Genomic DNA, 12,810 nt, shown 5'->3' with positions numbered 1-12,810 from the left:
CTCTATTCAATCTACATTGCGGAAGTCCTGTTTTACAGCGTGATTGAAATTTACAGGCAATGTTCTCGCTTTAGCGGAGACTGAATTCACGCTAAAAGCTGCCTATGTAGGCTCAATCGGAAATGAGATTACATTACATCTTGAATCAAATTCCTTGAGAGAATAGGATTTACCTCCGGCTGACCTTGTGATAGCTAGGCATGCATTCACTTTAAATAATACCACTTTAATAATGTTGACATATCTTACATGACTCATCTCATATGTATATGCTGTATTTTATACCATCTATTGCATCTTGCCTATGCTGCTCAGTCATCGATCATCCATATATTTATATGTACACATTCTTATTCCATCCATGTGTGTATTAGGTAGTTGTGGAATTGTTAGATTACTTGTTAGATATTACTGCACTGTCAGAACTAGATGCACAAGCATTTCGCTATACTCGCATGCTAACCATGTTTATGTGACCAATAAAATTTGATTTGAAAATCAGAACATGAGCAAATATATAATCCATGTGATTAAAACTGCGTTTATGATTTAAAAAAAAGACAACTTGCCTATTAGGCTATCAATACAGAAACGATATATAGGCTAAGCCTAATTGTTTTATTTTGCTGTTTTACATCTATTATAATGCTATTATTTGTATTTAACTGGCCAATATTATTTTATTTCCTATTTCTTATTGTGAAGCACTTTGAGCTGCACATAATGAATCAAATAAATGAAACAAAGCTATGAATTGCCTTATGTTGATTGGATCCACTGTTCTACCCGGTGATCCCTCCACCTCCACCTGGCTGTCAATGTCTGGACTTACTGTCGCACCTGCCCTACAGCACTCCCTGATGTTTAACTGTCTGTGTCTTAACCCCATCTATTAAACAACGTTTTATTTATAAAGCGTGTTGAAAATGATGAAATCCACTTTAAAAAGGCCTAGCTGGTGACTTGACTTGATTAACAGGCCTATAGGCTATAATTGCTATAATTTTTTTTACTCTTTAATTTACATTTGTGAATGGGAAATTAGTTGTAGCCTATAATTCAGAAAGAATGTAACATGAGTTTTTGATTAAATTCGATAGCCTGAAGTAAACAGTCGCGCTGCGGACAATAGGCTATGCTTGAAAGTAGCTATCTGCGCTCCAAATACACTGCGGAGAAAGTTCGCACGTGTAGCTGTTGACATCATGGCGAGCCATGACTCAAACATTTTCAGTGACGTTCATGTAGGGCTACATTACTCAGGAAAAATATATGTACATAATTTCACAACTCTAGTTGTAGCAATTCCTCGTTTTACGTATGCTACCCTCTGAGTAGGCATATACAAAGGATATACGGTTGCTTTACCAAATGCTTGCATATTAAAGCCGAATATCCCCATTTATGAAATCGTTTTATCAGCAGCAAGTCAAGTCGTCTTACTTCAGGCTACGTGCATTGCGCAATTGACAGCAGGCCCACACACATCTTGATTGCAAGGTGTGCTCGCTGTTCTTGACTACAAATACTTTTTAGGCAATAACTGACCTCATTCTCAGCGTCTTAGTGTACCATTTACCATGCCGTTCATGAATAACCTATATTGCTTCAAGAATTGGCATGACAGCGCTTTATGCTTCTTTTGGTGGTATATATTTTTTCTAATGTAGGCTAGGCCTTTTCCAGTTGTTGTGCATACCTGTAATGCTAAGCTCGTGAATATTGAATGAATCATTATGACTGGTCCCTGACAATATGATCAATCCATTTTGCAGAGCACCTTGACATTTTAATATTCAATTGTCACCTTAGCGATTGAGTAATCAAGCAAGGTGCTCTAGATTTTGTGCTCTTGAAATCTTGTCCACTTTGAACCTATCAACTTTCTGAAGTATTATCAAATTCTATATCTTAATTTAACAAATGAAAACACATTGACAAATGATCACAAGCAGCCAGTAGGTGTATAGATTTTTTATAATACAATGGATTGATAAATGGCCAAAACATGCACCAAGGTTCTACTGTCACGCTTTACCAAAGACAAACATTTTTTATTTTCATAGATGCAATGGTAATTGGTGTACAAATTAAACTGACTTTCCACAAATGACCTTACCTTGCAAAGGGCCTTTAACTGTATGTCTAGGGTTGTGTCCCAATAATCTCTCCCACCTCCTGAAGTATGACTCATTCACTAGTCTCCACATATTGAAAAGCACTGGATTGGTGTTGGCATGGGTATTTGTTCACTTCGCTTCATTAATTTGACAGGAAATGACTGGTAGATGAATGCATTATGATTTGTTTACAGTGCATTCGGGAAAGTATTCCCTTAGATCACATTGTTACATTACAGCCTTATTCTAAAACCGATAAAATGAAATGTTTTCCTAAAATCTACACAAAATACCCCATGATGACAAAGTGAAAACAGGGGTTTAGAAATGTTTGCAAATGTATATTTTAAAAAACACTTTATTTACACAAGTATTCAGACCCTTTGCTATGAGACTGTTTCCATTGATCATCCTTGAGATGTTTCCACAACTTGGGAGTCCACCTGTGGTAAATTCAAATGATTGGACACGATTTGGAAAGGCACACACACCTGTCTATATAAAAGGTCCCACAGACGACAATGGATGTCAGAGCAAAATCAAAGCCATGCGGTCGAAGGAATTGTCCGTAGAGCTCCGAGACAGGATTGTGTCGAGGCACAGATCTGGGGAAGTGTACCAAAACATTCCTGCAGCATTGAAGGTCCCCAAGAACATATTCTTGAATGGAAGAAATTTGTAACCACCAAGACTCTTCCTTAGCTGGCCATCCAGCCAAACTGAGCAATTGGGGGAGAAGGAACCCAATGGTCACTGACAGAGCGCCAAAGTTCCTCTGTGGAGATGTGAGAACCTTCCAGAAGGACAACCATCTCCTCAACATTCCACCAATAAGGCCTTTATGGTAGAGTAACCAGACTGAAGCCACTCCTCAGTAAAAGACACATGACAGCCACTTGGAGTTTACCAGAAGGCACCGAAAGGATTCTCAGACCATGAGAAACAAGATTCTCTGGTCTGATGAAACCAAGATTGAACCCTTTGGCCTGAATGCAAAGCATCACATCTGGAGGAAACCTGGCACTATCCCTACGGTGAAGCATGGTGGTGGCAGAATCATGCTGTGGGGATGTTTTTCAGAAACGACAGGGAGACTAGTCAGAATCGAGGGAACGATGAACAGCGCAACATAGAGATCATTGATGAAAACCTGCTACAGAGTACTCAGGACCTCCGACTGGGGCAAAGGTTCAGGACAACAACCCTAAGCGCACAGAAACCTGAAAATAGCTGTACAGTAACACTCACCATCCAACCTGACAGAGCTGGAGAGGTTGTGCAGAGAATGGGAGAAACTCCCCAAATACAGTTGTCAAGCTTGTTGCGTAATACTCAAGAAGACTCAAGGCTGTAATTGATGCCAAAGGTGCCTCACAAAGTACTGAGTAAAGGGTCTGAATACTTAAGTAAAATGTGATATTTCCATTTATTTATAATTTTGCAACCTTTTCTAAAAACGTGCTTTTGCTTTGTTATGGGGCATTGTGTGTAGATAGAATAAGGCTGCAACGTAACAAAATGTGGAAAAAGATGAGGGGTCTGAATACTTTCCGAATGCACTGTATTATACCAGTCATTTCTTTTAAAATCCATGAAGCGAATGGAACAAGTGTAGACTTCCTGAAAAAACAGAGATAATTGGGATGCACCCTGAGGTAGGAGGAAGAGGGCGCTAAATGAAGAACTCAGAGGAAGGAACAGGAGCTGTGAACAATGAGGCAGAGAAATCTAACTAGTTGAGCTCAATGGCACGCAGTTCTCAAGAGGGCCAACAAATTAATTGATTTCCTCAAGGTATTTTGAAATATGAGTTTCCATTTATGCATTTTAGAAAGGGCAGCTGTCAAGATATTGAATAACAAATCAAGGACCCAACATCATTCCTGACAGAAAAGCTTACAAATACAAGCTGCTCTGTGCCAAACAGCTCTTAGTTTTCCAGACATTCACTGTACAAATTAGTGTTCCCCAAATTAGAAATTAAATTGACAAAGACTGTTTATTTGTGTGCTGGCCTCAAACTCAGTACAGATACACCAAATGCTTCCACCAGCAAGTTAACAGTGAAACGCAAAGTCTAAAAGCAGGGACAACGAGGACCAGTGGTAGGGTTGAATAGAAGTGTTCTTATTATATGTTAGAATGCTAACATAGATATATAACTTTATAATGGCCTTTTGCCTGCAGAGAAATAAACAAAAACAACTATTACAAGAGGGAGGATGGAGGGGGAGAGAAAGGGAAAAAACATCAAGGCATCCTTGCACTTGCTCCCCTGAGAGGATCATGGGAAACTGTCGTCGTCATCTTCGGCCATCTCCTTGGCGAACTCCAGGTCCTGCTGCTCCCGCTCTCTGCGCTCCTGAAATGTAAACACACAGAAGAACATGTCAACACATTAAAGCTGCAATAGGTTCTTTTTTGGGAGACCTGACCAAATTCACACAGAAATGTATGTTATAGATCTGTCACTCTCATTGAAAGCAAGTTTAAGCGGTAGATCTGTTCTGTGCGTGTTATTTCTATGCATCCCAATCTTAAAATTTGGTTATGTACATCAGCTTCAAATAGCTGAAAATACACTGCTCAAAAAAATAAAGGGAACACTAAAATAACACATCCTAGATCTGAATGAATGAAATATTCTTATTAAATACTTTTTTCTTTACATAGTTGAATGTGCTGACAACAAAATCAAACAAAAATTATCAATGGAAATCAAATTTATCAACCCATGGAGGTCTGGATTTGGAGTCACACTCAAAATTAAAGTGGAAACCCACACTACAGGCGGTTCCAACTTTGATGTAATGTCCTTTAAACAAGTCAAAATGAGGCTCAGTAGTGTGTGTGGCCTCCACGTGCCTGTATGACCTCCCTACAACGCCTGGGCATGCTCCTGATAAGGTGGTGGATGGTCTCCTGAGGGATCTCCTCCCAGACCTGGACTAAAGCATCCCCCAATTCCTGGACAGTCTGTGGTGCATGGAGCGAGACATGATGTCCCAGATGTGCTCAATTGGATTCAGGTCTGGGGAACGGGAGGGCCAGTCCATAGCATCAATGCCTTCCTCTTGCAGGAACTGCTGACACACTCCAGCCACATGAGGTCTAGCATTGTCTTGCATTAGGAGGAACCCAGGGCCAACCACACCAGCATATGGTCTCACAAGGGGTCTGAGGATCTCATCTCGGTACCTAATGGCAGTCAGGCTACCTCTGGCGAGTACATGGAGGGCTGTGCGGCCCCCCAAAGAAATGCCACCCCACACCATGACGGACCCACCGCCAAACCGGTCATGCTGGAGGATGTTGCAGGCAGCAGAATCTTCTCCACGGCATCTCCAGACTCTGTCACATGTGGTCAGTGTGAACCTGCTTTCATCTGTTTAGAGCACAAGGCGCCAGTGGCGAATTTGCCAATCTTGGTGTTCTCTGGCAAATGCCAAACGTCCTGCACGGTGTTGGGCTGTAAGCACAACCCCCACCTGTGGACGTCAGGCCCTCATACCACACTCATGGAGTCTGTTTCTGACCGTTTGAGCAGACACATGTACATTTGTGGCCTGCTGGAGGTCATTTTGCAGGGCTCTGGCAGTGCTCCTCCTTGCACAAAGGCAGAGGTAGCGGTCCTGCTGCTGGGTTGTTGCCCTCCTACGGCCTCCTGATGTACTGGCCTGTCTCCTGGTAGCGCCTCCATGCTCTGGACACTACGCTGACAGACACAGCAAACCTTCTTGCCACAGCTCGCATTGATGTTCCATCCTGGATGAGCTGCACTACCTGAGCCACTTGTGTGGGTTGTAGACTCCGTCTCATGCTACCACTTGAGTGAAAGCACTGCCAGCATTCAAAAGTGACCAAAACATCAGCCAGGAAGCATGTGAAATTTATTGTCAATCAGTGTTGCTTCCTAAGTGGACAGTTTGATTTTACAGAAGTGTGATTGACTTGGAGTTACATTGTGTTGTTTAAGTGTTCCCTTTATTTTTTTGAGCAGTGTATAATATTTTTGGTTATGGAAAATATTTTTCAGTGGTTTAGATGGTACAATGATTCTCAAACTGAAATTAGGCGAACTATTAGACTCAGCAACCAGAAAATGGCGGAGTAATTTATGCATCGTGCATCTTTAAAACTATTAAGTTTGCAAATTGCAATCATTTTAAAATGATAGTATGCATCTAGTCTGAAATTCTAGCCCCAAATATAACATTTGACAAAAAGTAGTTGACTACACTACCCCCTTGTGGTCACAACAGTAAAATATAGTATACTGGTAGTTCAGTAGAACAGATATAAAGAACAATTTCCTACCGTCTCCAACAGAACTCTCACGAGGGTCAATTTCAGGGGCTAATACATGGAGTAGTACAAGGTTGGTACACACCTCTGCTGATTCTAGGTCCTTGTTGTAAGCCTTGGGTGGAAACCTCATGGCCTTGACAGACATATTGTGTATGTCCAGGCAGAAGGAGATCCTCTGGTGGAAGGCCAGCTGGGGCTCCCTGGTACCGTAGATATCCATGGTCTCTTTAGACTGAACATAGCCTTTCTCATGGTTGATGCTGGCTTCGATCACCCCATCACGGATAGCCTGGAAAAGAGGGATGTCAGGAGAGAAATCAGTAAGAGACTGAGGTAGTTTTCCATTGCCACCGGTGGCTTAGGACAGTTGAGGACTGCATGCCATATTTACCACACAGAAGCGGTGTGCTTTTCTATTAATGATCTTTAGGAAATACTTGCAGGAGTTGATGTAGAGCAGGAGGTGGGGATACACCATGATCTTAAGGTAAAGGTACAATATATACACTGAACAAAAACATAAAACGCAAAAAAAAGTGTTGATCCCATGTTTCATTAACTGAAATAAAAGACCCCATACATTTTTTATACGCACAAAAAGCTTCTCTCAAATGTGATGCAAATTTATTTACATCCCTGTTATTGAGCATTTCTCCTTTGTCCAGTCACCTGGCAGGTTTGGCATATCAAGAAGCTGATTATTAAACAGCATGATCATTACACAAGCGCACAAAGCCATGTCTCAAGTTAAGGGAGAGCGCAATTGGCATGCTGACTACAGGAATTTCCAGCAGAGCTGTAATGTTCATTTCTCTACCATAAGCCGCCCCCGTCATTTTAGAGAATTTGTCAGTCCAACTGGCCTCACGACCGCAGACCACATGTAACCACGCCAGCCCAGGACCTCCACACTCTGCTTTTTCACCTACGGGATTGTCTGAGACCAGCCACCCGGGCAGCTGATAAAACTGTGGGTATGCACAGCAAAATAATTTCTGCACAAACTGTCAGAAACAGTCACAGGGAAGCTCAATTGCGTTCTCGTCATCCTCACCAGAATCTTGACCTGACTGCAGTTCAACGTCCTAACAGACTTCGGTGGATAATTGCTCACCTTCGATGGCCACTGGCACGCTGGAGAAGTGTGCTCTTCACAGATGAATCCCGGTTTCAATTGTACCGAGTAGATGGCAGAAAGTGTGTATGGAGTCGTGTGGGCGAGCGGTTTGCTGATGTCAATGTTGTGAAGAGAATGCCCCATGGTGGCGGTGGGATTATGGTATGGGCAGGCATAAGCTACGGACAACAAACACAATTGCATTTTATCGATGTCAATTTGAATGCCCAGAGATATCGTGATGTGATCCTGAGGCCCATTGTTGTGCCATTCATGCGCCGTAATCACCTCATTTTTAAATCATGAAAATGCCATGTCGCAAGAATCTGTAAACAATTCCTGGAAGCTGAAAATGTCCCAGTTCTTCCATAGCCTGCATACTCAGACACGTCACCCATTGAGCACGTTTGGGATGTTGTGGATTGACATGTATGAGAGCGTGATCCAGTTCCCATCAAGACCCAGCAACTTCGCACAGCCATTGAAGAGGAGTGGGACAACATTCCACAAGCCAAAATCAACAGCCTGATCAACTGTATGCGAAGGACATGTGTCGCGCTGCATGAGGCAAATGGTCACATCAGATACTGACTGGTTCTGATCCACGCCCCTAGACCGTGTTGACCCCAATCTGGGTTCGGATAAAAGTCCACCAACTGAGTATGGCTGTAGTATGTCATGTTACCTTGGCCACTATGAACTCAGCATCCTCTGGACTGTCCAGCTGCAGCTTCTGAGCGATGTCTGCCAGGGATATACGAGAGTATGACAGGCTGATCATACGCACACCTACAGGGAGAGATGGTTTTAAATATCAACAAGTCATTCAGGTATTAAAAAAGAAGAGCCATGACCAAACACTTAAAAAGAAGAGGAAGCCATCTGAGAATGTGGAAGAAGAGCCCGAAGTGAAAGGCCTGGTCACTGACCTGTCTTGATGACATTGTGTCGCAGGCGGATGATCAAGGTGTAGGTGCCGTCTGCCTGGAACTTCTCTCCAAACTGATCCAGGGCCTGGTTGAACTTGGCAAGGTTACCCGTCCTGACAGCTGTGTGGGAACAGAGACCAGGGTTGAAATCTTACTCACACTTAAAATGCATTCTCATGACCCAGCTTTCCGACAACTTACCCTGGGTGAGCAGGAAATAGGGCGCTAGGGATCTCTTCAGTGGAGCCTGGCGGAACTGCAGCCTGTCTGGGATCTCCCCAAGCAACAGCTCCACCACAATCAGCAACTTGTGGACCTGATAGGGATAGAGAGATGTGAACATTTGTTAAGCCCTTTGATATGCATCTGCTGAATTATGAGCATGCGGGTCTTGGCAGATGAGATGATATTGCGTGCGTCTAAGTTGTTGTTTGTGTGTGTAGGTTTGTATATGAAGGGGAGAAAGAAAATTAGGAAAAATGTAAAACGAAATATTATATATTTAAAAAAAGAAATGCATCACTCCCTGTAAGAAATGTGCTATATAAATAAAGTTTGAGCAACAACCGTAAAACCTTTTTAACATTTTTTATATAATTTAAAAAATACACTTAAGGTAGCCTAGTGATTAAGAGAGTTGGACCAGTAACCAAAAGGTCGCCATTTTAAATGCGTGTGACAGTGAAAAATCTATCAGCTATGCCCTTGAGCAAGGTTCTTAATCCAAATTGCTTCTATAAGTCGCTCTGGATAAGAGTGTCTGCTAAAAGACTGAAATGTAATAATTGCACTTAGGGAAAACTGCATGCCGTGTGTACTGACTGTCTGTTTGAAGCCCACAGCTGTGTGTTGGGGGGCCTTCCTCAAGGCGTTGGTCAGGGTCCTCCTGGCCTCTGTGTATTCCAGCTGGATAGCCTTGATACGACCTGGAGGGGCGATTGAGCAGTGGTGGAAAAAAATACCCGATTGTCATAGTTTAGTAAAAGTAAAAGATACCTTAATAGAAAATTACTCAAGTAAAAGTCACCCAGTAAAAACCTACTTGAGTAAAAGTATTTGGTTTTAAATATACTTAATTACTTCTCAAAGGTAAATGTAATTGCTAAAATCTACATAAGTATCAAAAGTAAAAGTATGAATAACTTCAAACTAAGGCCATAACTACAAATTAATTCATATTCTGAGGAAGTTTCTTATAGTCACTTCAAAATCTGTAGAGGCATAGTGGCCTGATAATTCAATTGAATGTGATTAAACTAAACTTCTGATGTCGTCAAATAATAAAATGTTTACAGTTTTATCACAGGTGATGCTTTATTTCAACAGAAATTGGTATGCTTAGGGCTCCTCCCCCTCACCTGTATAGTAGAGGTAGCGGGCCCACTCGTTGTTGTTGGCCAGCTCGGGGAAGACTGACTTGGACACCAGCTTCTCAGCCTGGTCGTACAGGTTGTACTGCAGGTAGTTCCTCAGCAGCAGGTTGAGCAGCGTGGCCTGGCCGTCGGCGTCGTGCCGCAAGGTGGCTGTCCTCAGGCGCGTGTGCAGGAAACTGTGCAAGAAGGGTTTTAATTTGTTTAAAAATCGATCACAGGCATTACATATTGACAGGTTCCAAACTGGCCTATTGCCTTTTGAAACAAATTCAATTTTTCCCCATCTGTTTAAGTCAGAAAAAACAAAAACAGTCAGTGAAAGTATTGGTGGGCTTACCTACGCACGGTGTCCAGTTGGTTGAGGAACTCGTAGACGCGGGAGTGGTAGTAGTAACACTTAGCAGCCACCAGGTCCAGAGCCCGCCGATTCTGAGGGCCGATCTTCTGCAAGAGCTCGTCTGACACCTTCTGGGCCTACAGAGAGAAAAGTGAGAAGCTAACGACCAAGACAGGCAGTCGGGCATTGACCCAGTCATAACTTATTTCTAAGGACTATGGTATGATGGTGAGCAATGTAAAACCAAAGAGAAATCAGAGCTCAATCCAATATAAATATGTACTGGGCATGCATGAGAGAGAGAGCGCGTGTGAGCTCAGTCAGCCCACCTCTGTGTAGCGTTTGTTGTTGGTGAGGTAAACCACCAGGAGCAGCTGCAGGTAGGCCTCCGCCTCAGGGATCAGGGGGGTGGCAGCTGCCTTTCCTGTACGAGGCCTGAACTGGACATCTCCCTCGGTGTCCATGGGCTGGATGGATGCAATTAGATGGAGGGGAGAGGGTGTGGGTAGAGGAGGGAAAAAGACGGAACCAGACAGAAAGTGACCAAAGGAGACAGAGTGAAAAAGGCCATGAGTAATAGTTTATAGCCAAGGTTTCTCAGCAATAGTAATAGTAGTACCAGAGTCTTTTCTATCTAATACTATCTGTGCTCATCGTACCTCCTCCAGGAAGCTGAGTAGGAACTCCTTGCCGGCGGCATTGGAGGTGTAGAAGCCAGACACAGCCTTGTGCAGCACATTGGGGTTGAGGCGGCGGCTGGTGGAGGGCAGGGCACGCAAGGCCCTCAGCACAAAGCGAGGCTCCTTGCCCGACACGGCCTTCTCTATCTGCTTTACATGCTCCTTGATGTCTGCAAAGGGAGAGGGGGAGTAAGGTCATAAGGAGAGACTTATGATAGAGTGATACAAAAACATCAGACATCTAATGTCAGTTCTTTCACTCATCTCAAAACTGAAAATAATTTAAAATACAATGTAGTTACTGACATGGCAAGCTAGGTAGCTACAATTAGAGATACAAAAATATAAATGTACTGCTTTGACAGTAGTGATTTCCAACTGACACACATTGAAGTAAACATTGTTAGCAAACTGATTAATTCACTAGCTGGCTAGCTATGACTAGGGGGGTTTGTTTTTGTTACTAACGTTAGCTACCTAGCTAGTTAACTACAGCGAGTGAATACAAGTCAGACCTGCGTTAACGCAGTTAGTCAGACCATATAGTAAGCAGGCTAACTAGGTCAGCTAACTATATTCTTCCAGTATAGCTACATTTGACGAAAATATTGCCAATTAAACCGGGCAAATAAGCTAACGTTAGCTAGTTACATTGGCTAACAACTGCTTGCTAACGCTAACTAGCTAACTAACATTAAGTACAGTAGGTAGCAAAAACACGAAGCAGTTGCAATATTCAGTATCTGACATTAAGTTTGAATGTATCCTTTTCAGCATTTCTGTTATAGCTCAGCTAACCATCTAGCTAAGCTACCTTCAAGTGTGAGGGTATCAAGTTCCTTGGGTTTCTTCTCTGCAGTAGCAGAGTCTTCCTCCGGCATCTCCACATCCTGCGGCTCGGGGCCCGCATCCTTCTGTTTATCAGCTTTGGAGTCCTTGGATTTCTCGCGTCTCTTGGCTGTTGTCTCTTTCATACTGTCTGAAATTAAACGTGCAAGTAAACGTAACTATCAATAAGACATGTCAAAATAAACTACGTAGAATTCACATTTATTTGACTCCATTCAACACTCACATTCGTCTCGTCGGCAGAATGACTGGCAACTATTGTGACGCGCAAAGGATTATGGGGACATACCATACTAGTTGATCCTGACAATATCGAGCAGTCAAAAGTAATAGATAGCTGATGAAAGTGATACTTTTCAACGTAACGCTACTTTTAGTACGAATTGTTGTTTTGATGTAGATATAAAACAGGGAGATCTGGTAACAACAATCATATTCTTAATCCAATTGAGAGAGAAATCGCATATTTTTCCACTCATCTTCCTTAAATAACCCAAACAATTTATGGCGAGCTGTGATGAATTCAATGATGTCTTGTAAACCTACAGTGCTTTTGCAGAGTTGTAGCCTATGTGGTCGTTTATATGAAGTCCATTTCTCACATTGACACATGTATACTGAACAAAAATATACATGCAACATGCAACAATTTAAAGGTTTTACTGAGTTACAGTTCATAGAATGACATCAGTCAATTGAAATACATTCATTAGGCTCTAATCTATGGATTTCACGATTGGGCAAGGGCACAGCCATGGGTAGGCCTGCGAGGGCATAGGCCCACCCACTTGGGAGCCAGGTCCATCCACTGGGGAGCCAGGCCCAGCCAATCAGAATGATTATTTTTCTCCCCAAAAAAGGGCTTTATTACAGACAGAAATACTCATCAGCTCATGAAAAATGGGACCAACACTTTACATGTTGCGTTTATATTTTTGATCAGTATACATCATTAGTGGGATTATTTACTTTGTGAGCCAATCCACTCACAACGTTTATGACCATTGAAGAAGCTTAGGTGCACACATACAGTAATTACACTGATTGCTATTTCAACATAATTTCTTTGATCATCTGAACAGTATGATGTTCACATG

At 42.5% G+C, this 12,810-nt stretch overlaps 1 protein-coding gene across 2 annotated transcripts; it reads right to left on the bottom strand.

Annotated features, from left to right (window-relative positions):
• Window positions 1–4,100: 4,100 nt before the first annotated feature.
• LOC112258530 (26S proteasome non-ATPase regulatory subunit 3) lies at window positions 4,101–12,048 on the bottom strand. 2 transcript variants are annotated; one of them, XM_024432951.2, is made up of 12 exons: window positions 11,940–12,048; window positions 11,679–11,843; window positions 10,844–11,034; window positions 10,514–10,651; window positions 10,185–10,321; window positions 9,833–10,023; window positions 9,297–9,400; window positions 8,676–8,790; window positions 8,475–8,594; window positions 8,231–8,334; window positions 6,511–6,717; window positions 4,101–4,482 (listed from the first exon to the last, which is right to left on the bottom strand). In XM_024432951.2, exons 2-12 carry the CDS (start codon window positions 11,836–11,838, stop codon window positions 4,405–4,407), a joined length of 1,545 nt encoding a protein of 514 aa, XP_024288719.1. In that variant the 5' UTR covers window positions 11,839–11,843; window positions 11,940–12,048; the 3' UTR covers window positions 4,101–4,404. The 2 variants fall into 2 exon arrangements, with proteins under 2 accessions (XP_024288719.1, XP_024288720.1); XM_024432952.2 differs by lacking the exon at window positions 11,940–12,048 and having other exon boundaries at window positions 11,679–11,933.
• Window positions 12,049–12,810: the final 762 nt, after the last annotated feature.

This window comes from Oncorhynchus tshawytscha, linkage group LG09 (assembly GCF_018296145.1).
Source record: "Oncorhynchus tshawytscha isolate Ot180627B linkage group LG09, Otsh_v2.0, whole genome shotgun sequence".
Taxonomy (NCBI): Eukaryota; Metazoa; Chordata; class Actinopteri; order Salmoniformes; family Salmonidae; genus Oncorhynchus; species Oncorhynchus tshawytscha.
The sequence above is the reverse complement of the archived record's forward strand: the minus strand, read 5'-3'. Positions and strand labels throughout refer to the sequence as shown.